Source organism: Hibiscus syriacus, unplaced genomic scaffold, assembly GCF_006381635.1.
Source record: "Hibiscus syriacus cultivar Baekdansim isolate YM2019G1 unplaced genomic scaffold, ASM638163v2 tig00111392_pilon, whole genome shotgun sequence".
In the NCBI taxonomy this organism is placed as follows: domain Eukaryota; kingdom Viridiplantae; phylum Streptophyta; class Magnoliopsida; order Malvales; family Malvaceae; genus Hibiscus; species Hibiscus syriacus.
This window is the reverse complement of record NW_024063078.1, coordinates 2,504,333-2,521,505: the sequence shown is the minus strand read 5'-3', so window position 1 is coordinate 2,521,505 and position 17,173 is coordinate 2,504,333. Positions and strand designations below refer to the sequence as shown.

General features: G+C 32.7%; 3 protein-coding genes and 1 non-coding gene across 5 annotated transcripts; 3 read left to right on the top strand and 1 right to left on the bottom strand.

Annotated features, from left to right (window-relative positions):
* The first annotated feature begins 3,552 nt into the window (after nucleotides 1–3,552).
* On the top strand, nucleotides 3,553–5,226 carry LOC120160634 (transcription factor bHLH123-like). Its single transcript, XM_039171000.1, has 7 exons — nucleotides 3,553–3,797; nucleotides 3,873–4,233; nucleotides 4,328–4,438; nucleotides 4,553–4,618; nucleotides 4,729–4,794; nucleotides 4,887–4,940; nucleotides 5,035–5,226. Exons 1-7 carry the CDS (start codon nucleotides 3,553–3,555, stop codon nucleotides 5,182–5,184), a joined length of 1,053 nt encoding a protein of 350 aa, XP_039026931.1. The 3' UTR covers nucleotides 5,185–5,226.
* A 2,741-nt stretch (nucleotides 5,227–7,967) lies between these two features.
* On the top strand, nucleotides 7,968–8,073 carry LOC120160769. Its single transcript, XR_005519449.1, has one exon. It is a non-coding gene; the product is annotated as a U6 spliceosomal RNA (small nuclear RNA).
* A 10-nt stretch (nucleotides 8,074–8,083) lies between these two features.
* Nucleotides 8,084–10,425, top strand: LOC120160324. The gene is made up of 2 exons (XM_039170750.1): nucleotides 8,084–8,599; nucleotides 8,677–10,425. Exons 1-2 carry the CDS (start codon nucleotides 8,269–8,271, stop codon nucleotides 9,132–9,134), a joined length of 789 nt encoding a protein of 262 aa, XP_039026681.1. The 5' UTR covers nucleotides 8,084–8,268; the 3' UTR covers nucleotides 9,135–10,425.
* A 284-nt stretch (nucleotides 10,426–10,709) lies between these two features.
* Nucleotides 10,710–14,638, bottom strand: LOC120160327 (probable NAD(P)H dehydrogenase (quinone) FQR1-like 1). 2 transcript variants are annotated; one of them, XM_039170754.1, is made up of 4 exons: nucleotides 14,616–14,638; nucleotides 11,981–12,074; nucleotides 11,248–11,510; nucleotides 10,710–11,138 (listed from the first exon to the last, which is right to left on the bottom strand). In XM_039170754.1, the coding sequence occupies exons 1-4, from the start codon at nucleotides 14,636–14,638 to the stop codon at nucleotides 10,907–10,909; spliced, it is 612 nt and encodes a 203-aa protein (XP_039026685.1). In that variant the 3' UTR covers nucleotides 10,710–10,906. The 2 variants fall into 2 exon arrangements, with proteins under 2 accessions (XP_039026685.1, XP_039026686.1); XM_039170755.1 differs by lacking the exon at nucleotides 14,616–14,638 and adding an exon at nucleotides 13,282–13,298.
* Between the last annotated feature and the right edge of the window lie 2,535 nt (nucleotides 14,639–17,173).

The window sequence follows — 17,173 nt, the reverse complement described above, 5'->3', positions numbered from 1 at the left end:
TGCACAAAGGATGATTGGGTTTGTATACAGTGTATGCTTGTTTCATGGCTTATGAATACAATTGATTCAGAGGTAAGACCTATGATTTCGAATTACGACAACGCAAAATTACTATGGGATGATTTAAATGAATAATTCGCAATTGTCAATGGCGCAAGAATACAACAATTAAAAACTAATATTGCTCGTTGCGGACAATCTCAATCGATGACGGTTGCGACGTATTATAGCAAACTGAAGGTTTTTTTTGGGATGAACTGAGTAATTACGAACCTATCTTACGTTGTCACTGTGGTCAATGTACATGTAATCTCGGCAAGGCTCACGAGAAACGACGGGAGGAAGAACACAGTCACCAATATGACAGTTTTCAAGGTGGAAATTCAAAGTACAATTTTCAAACCCAATATGACAGTTTTTTTTTTCTCTAACTAAGTCAACAGAAAGAGAGATGGTCTTTAAGGCACAATTCTATTAAATCTTACATTTGTTCTTAAACTAGTATTGTTTTTGATTTTGAGGTACACTCCTAACACAGTCTATGATGCTTTCCACTTTTGTTAGATTTTAATTTCCCCCTTGAGTATGTTACTAATAAAAGTATACTACTTAATGCATTTAGTACTATGTGGTGAGATTATAGCTTTAGGGAGTTGGTGAGGATGATTAGAATTTGGTCATGTTTCAATTAAACAATTTGTAGACTTGTTCTGATTTTATATTAAAAATTATCTTCTATTATATAATAGATCATGTTTCCATTAAGTAAGAAATTAGCTAGATTCTTTATCTTCTTTATTTTTTTCTGCAATAGTTAAATAATAAAATTGGTCGAATTATTTTCGAGTTATTAAACAATAATTTTCATCCATAACCCCTTGTCCTGTTGGGGGAGCCGACAACTTTTCAATTGGATTATTGGCGCAGCCCACATGCTCATCAAAGTGGAAATCTTAGTTGTTTTTCTTGGAAGAAATATAGATGAAGACGAGTGAGTTGTAACCACTTATGTGAGTAAAATTTGATCCGATTTAAAAAATTGATTTTTTTGTCTGATTCGAAGAAACTAGATTCAAAATATTTTTGAATTCAAGTCGAGTTATAAAATAGAACTCGAATAACTCAAAACTATTAGTAATTAGATGATTGATTTTTAATTTTGAGTCGAGTCCCTCAATTTTGTATAATATATGTATATCACTTATGAAAAAATATGAATAAATATATATGTATTGCATATGATTATAGCAAATTAGAATCAAATACTATCACAGTATTATAAATATTTACAATTATACTTAAACAGAAACTCAAACAACTTGACTCGAATTTTATAAACTCGACTCAAAAAATTTCAAATAAAATTTGAGTTATAAAATATGACTCGTCAACTCGAATAACTCAAAATTTTTAGCTCGACTCAACTCAATCGAATACTAACCCTTAATAACGATGATATTTTATTAATATTTCAAACAATAACACATTTACAAACAACTTCCTATAGATAATGATATATTATTATAGTAATTTTTTAATTATCTAATGGAAAAAATGAAAAAGAAAAGTTAAGTGATAATAATTATGAAAAACAAAAATTGGGAATTCTTTTGAATTTTTGCAATGAGTTATTATTTAGAAACAATTAAAACAGAGAAAAATTTTAATATTTGATGCTGAAAAAAATATATAAAATCGAAGGGTACGTGAAATGTACACAAGGGGTGAAGGTGGGGCAAATAACCGGAAGAAGGGGAAGAATAAAAATAGTCATTTTCGGGGCTCTGACTCTGAGAGAGAGGGTGTGGGGTCCAGGTGTCCGTGCACGCCCGCCCGCCGCGTGGACCCCACTCGTTGACCTATGTATTTCAAAGGTCATATGAATGAAAACATGACGTACGCTTTGTGATTAATATGGTGTCTAAGGGACTAAGCACATCATACCTAACATCAATATGAATTATTTTGGACAATGGGTTAAAATATATTCATTGACATTTACAACAACTTATTAAATGATTTTAATGATAAAAAAATATTATTCTTTTTAAAGACAAAAACGAAGAAATGACTGCAAATTAAAATAGAATTGAGGTATTACAATAAGAATAGAGTAATATTTTACAAATATTGAATGTAGATATCACAATATAAAAAGTATATACGAGTCAATAGAACAATCTCAAGACATTGGTGGATTTGGCTAACGGATAATGAATAGGACTCTAATTTTCATTTGCTTGAATCAACAAATTCATTAAATCTAAAAAATTCCACAATAATGGATTTGGCTAGTGAAAATACATACTATATTTAGTGATTAATTTCTGCTCGTATTTTTTTTGTTAGAGTTTTTATCTTTTTTATTTGTATGGTCCTTATATGCATCTCAAGTGGTTAATTTCTTGTGTTAATAATTATAGAGACATGTACTAATTATATGTTTATTACAATGCTGGATTTTATTTCTTTTTTAAATAAAGTTAATAACTTCTATTTATATAAAAAAATATTTTCTTTTCTTTTGATAGTATGACTATTCATTCGAATGGTAGCTATCAACATAATATGCCGAGTTTGATAAGATTGAAATAAATACCAGGGCACCAAATTAGGTCTTAGCTCAATAAAAAGTTATTATAGTTTTATCATAAATTGTTTATTGTACTTTTTTTTTTGAACTTTTTTCGCAAATCACTCTTTTGTTGTTGATCTTTAGTCCGTTAAAGTCTTCAAAATTTCAAAAGATATATGAAGTTCAATATTCCTCGAACAGTTATAATCTATTGACACAATTATTGGTATATTTGCATAATCTATCATAATCAAATATGTTATTTGATAGTCATATCTATTTATCATGTCAGTTTATGAATAGTCATTATGACCTTAAGCATGATATAGATACTAAGAATAAGTATATAAGTCACCATGCATAGTTATAGAAGGAAATCATGAACTCTCTTTCTTTCTCTCAATCTCTCCACACATAATATACCTCAACATTTCTATTAAATTATAATCTCATATATTAATAATGTTATTTTGTAAAAAATGAATATAAGTATTGTTCAAAATAAAATCCTTGGCATGAATTATTTGGGCAAAGTAGACCCTACATATAACCCTTTCCCCCTGGCAATAAATACAAAAATATATTGCTCAATATGAAAAATATACTTAAAATGGAGAGAGAGAAAATTCAAAATTTCTATATAGAAAAAAGACTGTAAAACATATAATATATATTAAAAAATAATTTCAACTTTAGCAGAAAGTTTAAAAGCCATCTAAAATATTAAAATCCAAAACAGGAAAATTATTTGATAAAATTCAATTTCAAAAATGACCTTTCCCCTTGTCTTATCACCCCCAGAAATGTCAACCGCATTCTTGTTTCTCTATAGTACTGCCAATTAACCTGTTTTAATCCTTTGGGTGCTTCCTGTTTATATATATATATATATAACCTGAGATGCAGCAAATCGTTTTCTATCATTTTATTCAACCATAAAGCAACCATAAGGCAACAGCAGCTTAGTTTCTTTGGCTATGGCAGATGAGTTTAACACAGGAACAAATTGGTGGGATTCATCGAGGACAGCCGGTTCATCTTCTTCATCTTCTGGGTTAGACAATAGATTGGGAAGCTTCGGTTGGGCGACTGAAATGGCTGATATCAAAACAGCAGCTGCAGCAAGGTCTTCAATGGATTCGGTCTCATCGGTTTCGGGTAGTTCGGTTGTTTTCCAGGAGAACGATAAGCTTCAAGCCATGGATTGGAACCAAGCTTTGCTGTAAGTATACTTGAAATATTGATTCTTAGATAAATTGAAATTGTTGGCTTAAAGCTTTAGTCTTTGTTGGAACAGCCGTGGGGAGAAGCATGAGACTAGTTTCAGGTCGATGCTTCAAGACCATAACTTGAGTACATCAAATGTGAACTATCATCATCCTCAGGAGCAGAAAGAAACAGGATTTGATCAATTATCTTATGAGAATAGTTCGACCAATTATCAATATGGAATGAACACTAATGATCAATTCTTCTTGAGAAGTTCACCACCAAAACAACAACAACTACATCAGCTCCATGGCCAGTTGCATTTCTCAAACAATGCTCCCTTTTGGAACCCATCTGCAGTTTCCATGGCCGATCATGTTAAGCCTGGGCATTTCCCCCCATCATTGCAACCCCAGTTTCCAACAGGAAATTTCGATGAAAAACCAAAGGTAAAAAAGAAAGAAATAAAAACCCTTGTTTGAAGAATCTTTTGCTACCAGATTTTTCTATATTAGGGTTTGGAATATTTTTTGTAATTGTCAGCAGAATATATCCCAAGTTCGAGACTCAAGCACTGTGGTGAAGAAAAGTGGAAACGAACCCACTTCTAAAAGGCCACGAAATGAAACCCCATCAACTATGCCAGCTTTTAAGGTACCATCAGTTTGATAAAACTTTCCACAAACAGGATTTGATTTTCCTTGAAACCCTTTTTTTTTTTGTGTGGAATTTGTTTTCAAATTCAATAGCTTTGATTGAAAATCATAGGTGAGAAAAGAGAAGATGGGGGACAGAATCAATACACTCCAACAATTGGTTTCACCTTTCGGAAAAGTGAGTTTTCTGATCATCCTTTTAAATTTTCGCTTTACTTTCTTAAGCAAATATTGTTGATCAGAGTTCATCGACATAATATTGATAATTTTAATTATCATAATATGTAGACTGATACAGCCTCAGTGCTCTCAGAAGCCATTGAATACATAAAATTTCTTCATGAACAAGTCAGTGTAAGTTCCCATCAACACCTACTAATTTCTGTTGCAAAAAACACAAAATGTCACTTAACAGATTTCTGACAAGGGTTTTGCTTTTGTATCAGGTTTTAATTACCCCATACATGAAAAATAACGAAGCTGCCATACAACACCAGCAGGTACCAATACATCATTATATTTTTCTTGCTATATATATAGATTTAGCTTTTAGTTTCATAATTCGTTAAGCATTTTTTATTGTATTAATGGCAGGTTCCTGAGAAATCCAATGACCCTGAAGGTCCAAAGCAAGATCTCAGAAGACGAGGACTATGCCTGGTGCCTGTTTCCAGCACGTTTCCATTGACACACGACTCGCCTGTTGATTTCTGGACACCGACATTTGGAGCAACTTTCAGATAGAAAGTGAAGAGAAAAAGGGTCTGATATATATATATATATATATATATATATATATATATATAAGTAAATGGAACATATTGAGCGATCTTAATGATAAAAGATAATGTTGTTCTCTCTAGAGATACTAGATTCGAGTATTTACGTCTATAAGATTTGTATGCATCCATTATTAATAGACTAAGAAAATTCTGAACAAAAATTACCAAACTAATAAAAAAACAAATGGAACTGATTCTCTGCAACTGTTGGTGTATATTCTTATCAGAGTAAATCAAAACCCTAGACAAGTTGTTTGTGGGGGAAGAATGAAAGAAGTCCACATTTAAAGGTGAAGTCCCAGAAGGGGAAAAAATAAGGAAAACAAAAGTACTCTTCAAAGAAGATGGGGGCAACAACAGGCAAAATGATGCAAGGATTTGGGCACTGTTGGGGGACCATATAAGATATATTAATTTGTTTTTTTAATAATCGAAGAATAATTATTATGAGATCAGAGGTTGTTTTGTTGGCTTAGGAATGTTAATTAATTCATAATTAATAGGGAAAAATAATTTCAAGATTAATTTAGGAAGGGAATTGTGAGGATATGCCATTTGATTGGAAATCCCACTTTTGATTTTCTTATTTGTTTGGAATATGTTAGTGGAAGGAAGAAGGTAGCCTACTCCAGCTCCTCTTTCTGGATAGAATGTGAAACTTAAATTTTATATATTTTTAAATTATTAAATGAATAGATATATATGATTGAGATTAATAATAAAAATAAAAAATTATAAAATTTAATAAATTAATTTTAAATTTACAAATTTTAATCTCAATTATTAAATTTAACTAATTCAATTATACACATGAATGTACGTACAAATGCACTCATGCTTTTGTGCTTTTTTGAGTGGTCACATTGAAGAGCATCTATTGGAAGGTAAAGACAAGAAATATTTTATATTTTAAAAAATATGTGATTTTTTTATCCGTTTTATACTTTCAGTGGAGACCTTTGGGGGAAAATATCCCAGATAATAATTAGTATGCGTGGCCTTCCTAGGTCTTCATTAAAAGCACTTTTATGACTATAACATGACATAAAAATTCATATTATTAAGTATAATTAGTTAATTAATATTAAAATTGGAATGACTTTAATTCAATGCTTTATTATTATTATTTTTGAAAAAGACTCGATGTTGGATAGAAAAATGGGATTTAAAAGAATGATTGGATGATTGAAATAAATATAGTGATTACCAATTAATTTATATTTCATCAATTAGTGTTGAAGATTGATTTCATTAAAAGAGAATATAATATAATTTTTTAATATAAAAGATAGGTGTATTTTCTTTTTTTTTGAATTAATCATTGGTATCCGATCTATTGATCGACTAATCCAGATCAGGTACTGTATAGACAAGGGTGACCATCTCAACTCAGTTTGCTCCATTCACAAACGCCAATGTTTAAACCTATGACCTTGCTTAAAAAATAGAGTATCTCATCCTACTAGACTAACCGATTGTTGGTGGTATTATCCTTTTGTTTCACTTGGATTTTTTTTTTAAATTGTCTAGAGCGATTATAATGTAGTTTATGTTGATAATTTTCCTTAGTTATTGACAACAAACAACCATGCAAACGTAGCTGCTCGAAACCGAGATTTCTAAAGACAACAACACTCCCTGTCATCACTAAAGTTACTCAATAAATTATGTTTTATTTAGATTAATTTATGAAAAATATGAATACATTTTAAAATTACAAATTAGATATAGTAATAAGTTTAACTCTAAATATTTTTATATATTTATAATTAATTCTTATTATTTGTTAATATTAATATGATAAATATTTTTATTATTTTTAATATAAATATATATTAATATGATAAATTTATAATAATAAATTTAATTTTAAATATTTATAAATTAATTCTTATTATTTATTAATATTAATATGGTATATTTTAACTTTCAATGTTAATATTTTTTTTTTCAAAATTACCTCATAATTAACAAAATTAATTAAAAAATTTCAAGAAAATCCTATCATTTATAAGACAAAAGAAGAGAGACAATCATAACAAACTAATCATGAACTTTATGAGATTCTACAGTCTAATAATCTTCTTTTGTACTGTTTCTTTTTCTTCTAAGTAAAAAAATGTACTAAGAAAGTTAAAAAAATGCCTAATTAACCTAAAAAACCAATTGAATTATATATATATTTCTTTACTCCTACTCCACTTGGCCTCAACATAACTATTACCCAGTTTAATGACTACAAGTAGGGATGGGCATTTAAACCCAACCCGACCCGACCTGACCGGGTTGGATTTTTCTAAAAAAAATTGGGTTCGGGTTCGGGTCGGGTTTAGGGTGAAAAAAATTCGACCCGACCCGAAAATATATATAATTTTATCATATATATTTAGGGATAATTATAATAATACCCTTCTATATATAATTTTTTTTATAATTAAGTTATTGTTTTTATTGAATAAAAATAATTTTTTTATTATTTTGGGTCGGGTCGGGTTTCTATGTCATATATTTAGGTCGGGTCGAGTCGGGTGAAAACTTGTTTTGATCGAGTCGGGTGTCGGGTGGAGGCTCTCTTGCTCTCGAATCGGGTCGGGTGGACTAAAAACCCGACCCAATCCGACCCACTAACTACAAGCTTACGTTATAGTTATGACTACAATTTTAACAAGATTACAATACACAACCACGCGAGTACTTTAAAATACTCCATTCGAACGAATGAGATCACATCCCAATACAAATATCCTAATTTCCCCCATGAAACCCGATAAAATTGGAACGATACAGAGAATATTAACATGGTTTCTGCGCAAGAATAACAAGCACAAATCGAGAAATATTCTAAATTATTTAGATTAAAGTTAATTTATATATAAGGAAAATATGGCTATTCTCTCTTAACCTTCTTACGATCCCCGTAACCCTAAAACCCCAAAAAGCCAAGATGATGACCCGCCTGATGAAGGTGGATCCCCAATAAATATCGAGGAAGCAATCCTAATGGATATCCCTATATCCTCTGTAGCAATTGATTCTTATCCTGCTGATGCAGGAAATCTCGATGAAGCAATGGCACAAGCAGGAACGAGAAGCAAACCCTTACAAAACCTTCCTCATGAATAATACCATTGTCGACCGCTGTTATGATGAAGATATTCTCGATGATGAGGACATCGAGATCCAGGAGGGTGAAGTTGTTCGCAGCATAATTGATGGTTTGATTTTGATCGATTTCTCTGATCGAATCAATTCTCTGGCAGCAAAGTCCCTGGACCAGACGGTGGTTCTCAAACTCCTAGGGCGACGCATCGGCTACAACACCCTGAAATCCAAGATCTGTGAACTATGGAAACCAAAATTAGCAATCAAACTTATGGGTATAGAAAACTATTACTTTCTTTCTACTTTTCATTCTCGCGACGATTTTCTTACCACTCTCGCACATGGACCGTAGACGATCTTTGGCCACTACTTGACTGTCGAACCATGGACGGAAGAGTTTTCGCCATCAAATCCGTATCCGAGGAAGATCATGGCTTGGATTCGTTTACCTGGTCTACGGAAACCCTTTACAAGCGCAGCATTATTACTGAGATTGGGGAATGCATCGGTAGAGTTATTCGCTTGGGTTACCAAACTGAGAGCGGTAGAGTTATTGCTCGTTTGACGATCAATATCGATCTAAATAAGCCTTTAATTTCAAAGCTCGTTGTCAATGGGAGAATCCAGATAGTAGAATATGAAGCTCTGCCAGCAATCTGCTTCAGTTGTGGAAAATATGGCCATTTACAAGATTCTTGCCCTAGTGCTTCATCTACCCAAAAGCATGAGGAAACCGTGGCCCCGCAAGCCGATAATTCGGCCAAGAAAGATGACTCGATGTTTGGCTCCTGTATGATCTTTGAAAAATGACAACGTCGACCATCAAAGAAAACTCAGACTCTACCAAAGATCAACACCAACATCGAAATTTCGGAATCTGGCTTTAATCCGATTTTTGAACCAATAGATGACCATCAAAATCCGGATACTACTGGAATAACCCCGAATCGAAGTTCTCCTCGGCTGACCAAGGAACGTGTAATTCCTAAGAATGCCCCCAAGCAAAAGGGCAAATCCATCGTGGTTCAAAAGCAGCAAAAAATGTCCCATACAAGAAGGCCTCTCACTATCTCTCTCGGATATTCCTATATCTCTCAAGAATTCTAACAAGGCTAGCCGCTCTCGGAAACACCCAACTACTACTCTTGACTCTTCTCACCTTACTGCCAATGTTATAGATGAGAATGCAAACCCAAATGTCCACAACCTTGAGATGGACAAGGCCCCTGGCTTATATTCTCAATCCATGACTCAATCCAATGACCCCTCAGAAGCTACTGGAATCACGTATGGAGCAAAATTTGATACATGCTTTGGTGAATCAACAAAACAGTAGTGACATAATCATTTGTAATGGACAAGTCTCAAATAAGGGAGACATGCAACGACTTACTCTTTGTTTCTTCGGAGTTCTTTATTCATCTTTTATAATTTTTTTTATGAATTTTAAAGCTCTTTATTGGAATGTGCAGGGCTGCGGCCATCCGAAATTCACCTCCACCGCGAAGCAATATCTTCGAGACTCTTGTCCTGATTTAGTTGTTTTTGTTGAGCTACGCGTCAGTGGCAGGCAGATTATGTTATCAGTTCTTTGGGCTTTTCATACTCCCACTGCATAAAGGCTGATGGCTTTTCAGGTGGGATTTGGCTAGCGTGGTATGATTTTATCCATATTGACGTTCTTTTCAACCATTTTCAGTTCATCCACCTCCGTATTACCATTAAAAGCACCAACAAGTCTTTCATGGCCACCGCTGTTTATGCTAGCCCCAACGGCACTAAAAGGATTGCTCTCTGGACTCACCACTGTTTAAGAGCTATCGCCCGAATCCGAAGCAATGCTTGGATGATCGATATCAAATGGATCCCATGAGAGGCAAACCGGCCTGCTTATGCCCTCGCCAAGCTCCCCCAACGACCATTTGGATGTTTTAACAACTCTGGAAGACCCCCTACTGGTCTGCAACAGCTCCTGTGTAGTGATCATATGGATCCTGCTTTGCAAGCCCCACTTATTTAGGCTTCTACTCTTGTCATATTCAAAAAAAAAAGGGGGGGGGGTTGGGGTAAATGCCCACATTTTAAATCAGGTCAAGTTTAGATAGAGAAAATGTTTATTCGTTAATACAAGATCTAAGTTCAATGAAAACTCAATCCTACTCGTACCATGAATACATCTATATCGGAAATGCAAAATATATAGTATGAAACTTCGCATATACCTAAAGAGAAGGTACCTAAATGGTCGTTAGGTCGATATATGCTTCAAGCACGAAAATTGGTAGACATCTCTATCGATTTGGTGCAACAAAAGCTCCCCAGAAATTTAGATAGAAGATACCCAAAGAAGGCAACCACTTCTAATATTTTATAAAGTGGGGAATATAATAGAACATTGCAGTTTCCAATTGAATGTCCGAAACAAAACAAAGCCACAGTTGCCAACAGTTAGGCATTTGAACAATCAACAAACTTACCATATATTGTTGTTTTGCATATTTGTAAAATATAGGAAATTGATATTCTAGAGAAAATGAAAAAAGAGAAGGATAAATTGTGGGGGGTTTTGTAGTAAATTGAAATCAGGCAGCTGTCTTGAGTTTCTTTGTGATTCCGGCGATGTACTTCCCTTGGTGGAAAGCTTGTGCCAACTCGAGTTCGGATGGCATTCTTGATCCGTCTCCGGCATAGGTTCCTGCACCGTAAGGGCTTCCACCTTTCACTTGCTCCATCTCGAACATGCCAGCACCAAAGCTGTATCCAATGGGAACAAATATCATCCCGTGGTGAACAAGCTGAGTGATTGCAGTCAACCTGTATTTGATTCGAAAAAAGATTTACATGTAAGTTTTGTTTCCATTGTCGTTCCATTTAATTTTTGGTTGTCATACGTCTATTACATGATGTTGATATAAGAACTTACGCTGTAGTCTCTTGTCCGCCACCCTGAGATCCAGTGCTATAGAATATCCCAGCAGGTTTTCCTGCAAGTTGTTGAGTTCTCCATAAACCTCCAGTTGCATCCATAAATGCTTTGAACTGAGCAGACATCATTCCGAATCTTGTTGGGAAGCCGAAAATAAACCCATCAGCCTCAGCAAGATTTTGTGGTGCAATAATCGGTACATCACTTTTCGGTGGTGCGCTCATCTTTCCAAGAATCTCTTCCGATAGAGTCTCGGGGACCTAAACCGAATATATACCACAATTACTTAATTTACATTTTCAATTCTATAAATGTAGTTTAACAAATAATCCTGGGAAGCATATCTATATGAATCTGAAACAGCAGGTCTTAACAAAACTTGGTTAAACAAATTAAGGGCAATGAATCAAATCAAGGAGGTTCAATGAAAAAACAAAGCATATTTATAATGATTTCATAGATAAAAAATTGCTCAATTGAGAAAAATATAAGCATTAGAAAAGGACGCTGCAAAAACTGTATACATTGCAACGGAGTATGAAACAGTAGAGACCAAGCTTAGTTAATGATGTGCGAGCAGACATCTAGTCAGTTTACCAACCTTGATACTTACTGGAGAATAGAACCATTACATTGCATTTTAAAATACTCTCAACTTTCCCGTATCCGTAAATAAATTAGTCTAGACTACTATAAAGAAGGCAGGTTTTTCAACCACAGCAGATATTACCTGCCATAGTGTAGCTTCAACACCTTCAACAGATGCAGCACCTTTCTTTATTTCCTCTGCAAGTTTTTCCACATGTCCATACATAGAATAGTATCTATAACATAAGTGAGAAGATTTGATCAAAATTTATCCCCAAAAAAGAAGATTTGACAAAAGGAATTCACTGTATTCACAAAAGAACCAAGTATAATTAAGGTTAACGGGAAAAAAAGGAGAACCGAGAATATAATAAAAAAAGAGAACATGACTGAACCAAGAAGTATGTTTCTAGGTAATAAAAAGGAAGGTAACAGTTTTCATGAATTATATTATACATTATGGCCATGAAATTTTTGGCTGGTAACAAGGTCTTTGGCTAGCATCATGAATCAGTATGGTCAAAGAGTTTAAACTGAATTTAGGTCACCACTGGACCACTTAGTTCAACACACAACAAACTGTGAATCACAACATGTTACAAATTGTGAAACATGATGAATTACAATCAACCAACAATCAGCGAGTGTTGAAGTCTGAGTTGAAATCATAGAAATATCAACGTAACAATCAAAGAAGAAAATATTATACTTAGCGTGTCAGCCCATAAACCAACACTTTGAGAACTATTTTCAGGACAAATGGATGCAAATATATGACTCCAAAAGTGGGGAGCTTGAAGATCAATGCCTGGATAAATTTTGAGAGGAAAAATATGGAAAAGGGACCTATATAAGGGCCCAAATAAACAGCAAAACTATGAACCAATTACCTTACATCATTATTCATCTACAATGACACAGGGCACAGGGCTATAAGGTTAATGCTGCCATAAACTAGGATATAAGAATCTAACTAAAATATTGAACCAACAAGTATTAATCATAATAATAATTGCATAGTATAGAACTAATCACTCCTAAAAAGAGTATGCCATGGGCTTACATGATACCTTGTTACAAGGGAGAATCGTTTTAGCCATTTCAATAAAATAATTAAATGGGGAAGCTGATCTGTTAGCTAAAACAGGCATAGGCTAGTAGAAGGTTTCGTGTTTTGTTTGTACTTGGTGGTTTCCTTTGGGGTTGGTTTAATGGGTTTTCTGTTGTATTTTATGTTCTGAAATGGTTGTATCTTTTTGTTTAGTAATAAATCTTCGGGCACTCTTTTCCTCCTTCCTATGATCATTGAGTTTTTAGGAGCTTGATGGTTATGAAGGGGTTTTTTAATGAGGCCCTATTCCTATCAAAAAAAAAAATAATTAAATGTCAGATGTTGCTTAGATATGATGCCAATAAATTTATCTTATGTCAAATTGTCAATACCTACAGTTGTCATTGCTTTTCAATTCCAGAAATCCGATGGGAACAACTAGAGCGAAAGCATCCAGAGGTCTACAGAGTGCAAAAATTTTCAGCAACATAGTAATTCTATAACATGCAAAAGCAAGTCTACCATACGGTACTTACTATAACATGAAAATAGTATAGAATTTTTTAGATCAAAACAATGATGAGGAACTTAATGTCCTTTTTCCAACCATTCAGATAGGTTTAATATCTTGAGAACTTGCTCTGGCCCCAAAGAAAAAAATTTCCTGGCTCCATTTGAGCCCTGCTTAACCCTGTTCTTGGAGGACTCATCATATGGAGCAATTAAATCACAACAAACAAGTACAGAAGATGATAGCAGCACGTATAGCATGTGATAGTGACTCAAGAACACATATAAGGAATAGTTGTGAGTACATGCTTGATTCATCTTAAACTCAAAACTTGTCCGCAAATAAAAGAAAAAGACGCATCTCCCTAAAACCGACAACCTGCCTCCATATTATTGTTCAACAAATTCAAGCTCCTTACATGGGTTATATGTCTCACTTATCAAGTCATTAAGAGAGTAGTACACAAATCCCTTGATTACTCGTACAGCATAATGATTTTAAACCTAAACTCAGAAAAAATAACATAGCCTTTCACAACCCAAATCTATATTCAACATGTAAAATTCCCAACAAACAATTAAATCATGGTTTAATAAAAGATGCAAAACAGACCCAGTTAAGATTTCATGGTTTTCTACTACTATCTAGTCAGTTTTCCCCATTTTACTAACGTATCAATCCAAACAGACAAAATTAAATTGAAAAGTAAACTTTAATCTACGAATTTACCATTTTGATCATGCCTCGTAAAATAGCTCAATCCCAATACATCTGAAACTACTGATGTCAGTAACTTGAAAGGCTGTTTCTAAACGGACTACAAAAATCAATGGCGAGGAGAAAAAACAAATGATACTGCATTTCTCTGGTACCCAACTCGAAATTAATTTCTAACTTAAAGCAATTAAAAGGCCTATTTTTCCAGCTCCGGAAATTCCAATTATACGACAGGAAACTGATTTTTTTTTACTTTAATTATTCTTAGATTAACTGAAATTCCAAACTTCCTGCTAAATCATAACTGTTCAGCAGAGTCAAAACAAAGCAGATGAAGTAATTTAAAAAATTAAATCAAATAAAAGCTACAAGAAAGAAAAATACTCTCAAATCTCAAACCCAACAGAAAAAAAAAGAGAGTCAAGCATCACAATCAACAACATTTCACACAAAAAATAATTAATATAAAGGAGGGAAAATAGAATTAATAACACATACACAATATACACTTTGGTTGCCATTGATGAGTTCCTCAGAAATCACGATCAAAATATTTTCTTTTTTTTAAAAAAAATCGTTTATTTTTCTATTATCTGAGAAACAATGGTCGACGAATGTGTGAAAATGGGACGCCCGAAAGCTATATTTATAGTTGCACGATGGGTTTAATTTAGTTAGTTGCTAATTGTGTGATTAGTTAAAACGATGCCGTACGCACGGGTTTTAAAAATGCGGTTGGTGGCTTAACTTAAGCAATAATATGAAATTTAATGATTAGATGTGGTCACGCTCATTAGCATGTGGTCGTTATAAAGTTAATAATGCCGCGTACTTTACTACTTATCTGGAAGCATTTATTATTCTTCCATTTATTTTTATTAAAATTGTTAGGTCAACCTTAATTTCATTTATTTTTATATTATTTTAACCTAAATCTAGAGTTTTTCTTGAGGGAATTATTTTTTTAAATAATTAAAATGTAATTGTATTGTTATTTTAGTTTATATTTATGTATTATTTTCAAAAATAAATTATTATTAATTCTGAAATTAAAATTTTTGTTTTACTAATATTTAATTTGTAATTTCAACTTTTCTAAAAAAAACTAAATACGGACAAATCAAACGACTTTGGCAGTAAAGGAATTATTATTAGTTCTTGAGGTTTCGAGTTCGAGCATCATAAATGTCAGAGGTGTGATCTTTTATCATTTTTTTATTAATATGGGGTAAGTAAAAACAATATCTATTTAAAGATAACTCTCAACCATTTAATATTGAACGCTTACACCTTTAGTATTCATAGTGCTCAAACCAGAAACCTCAATAAATAACTACAATTCATTTATCACCGAGGTTGCTTGGTTCGTACAAATTTCTATAAGTTGTACGTGATATTTAGGTAGAAATAACTAGAAACGAAAACAAAATATATTGTGTTAGGGTAACTTACAATTTTTTATTGCTCAATTTTCTTCTCACTCATATTTTAGTCATTAAAGTTTAAATTTTTCAATTTACTCATTAAACTTTAGATTTGTTCCTATTTTAGTCACTCCATTGCTAATTACTTAATGGTTTTATGACAGTATACTATTATTTTAAAAATTATGAATTAGCCCCTAAACTTTCTTTATTTTTTTGTGAAAAAAACTTTTGTTACGAATTTCTTTTGATTTCTAGATGATGAAGCATCTTCTTCCAAATCCTAATGGTGAGGGTGGAGAAAGAGGAAGCGAGTTGTATATTTTGATTCCACGTTGATTAAATGATGAAAAGTATAGATCAAATTGATTTGGGGGTTTGTGATTTAGAGTTTAAAGTTTAGTTTTATGAATTTTAAAGTGATTTGGGTAAAAATTTAAATTGATAGAGTGATAGGAGACAATGAGACGAGTTCGTCGATGGCTTGAATGATTAGAGAAGACATCAAAGAATGATAATTATGATGCCGACGTGACACATGAATGAAATTTTAAAACTTTAATCTTTGAACGAAGAAGATAAAATCAATAAAAAATAATGAAAAAAAGGAAAATGATGTAGATGACACATAAATTCCATGTCAATAAAAAATTGTCCATAACAACACAAATGACTCTCATGTCACTTTTTCATTTATGATTTAATATTCAAGTGAATAAAATAAAACAAAAAAAATTTAATGAGTAAACTAAAAAAAATTCTAAGGACCAACATAAAAGTGAGAGGAAAATTAAGTGATTAAATTTATAACTTACTCTTTAAGTATGTGGGGGTAAAAAAGATGAGTGATTTAACTGCGTATGTGAAAAATGAAAATGTTATTATGAATTACTATTAATATATATATATTTTAATTTTTAGAGGATTAATGGAATTTGGGGTCCAATAAAAAAGGATGAAAATGTTAATGAGTGGCAATGGCATGACATTTATATGATTCAAATATGGGGGTGACGTCTCCCATGCTACATGCTGATCCAATCCACATCATATATTGAGAATCCAATTCAGCCTTGCTTTTCAGTCAACAAAATTCAACACCTTCCCTGTCATCCATTTCATGATACAATCATATATTATATACATTTGCATGATCCAATGGTCCAACCACATCATCATAATAATAATCATTCACACCAGATACCACTTTATATCATTTTATGCCAGTCTTAAAAGAAGTTGAGCTGGTTTTCACATGATTTTTGGGTCATTTGGTGCTCTCTTATCCTAACTATAAATCATAAGTAATGGCTTATGGAAACTTCCTGCCTGAATATAATGATAAAACATATTATTTCGAGAAAAAGAAAATTATGAAATTCATTGATGGAAGCTGCTGCTTACCCTTTTGTGAGGGGTGGAAATGAATGTTGAGCATGGGAAATGGTCAGCATGACAGCATCAATAGTTAGTTGTTACAGCTTTTGTAATTCAGTGTAAAACTTAAGTCTTGATTACTTTATAATTATGGGTTTAAGAAAAATTATGTAAAGTTGAAGCTTTTCTTACTATGATCCATGTAAATGTTTTTTTTTTTTCTGTGAATTGGAATGATTGAAACTAGTTTGCTTT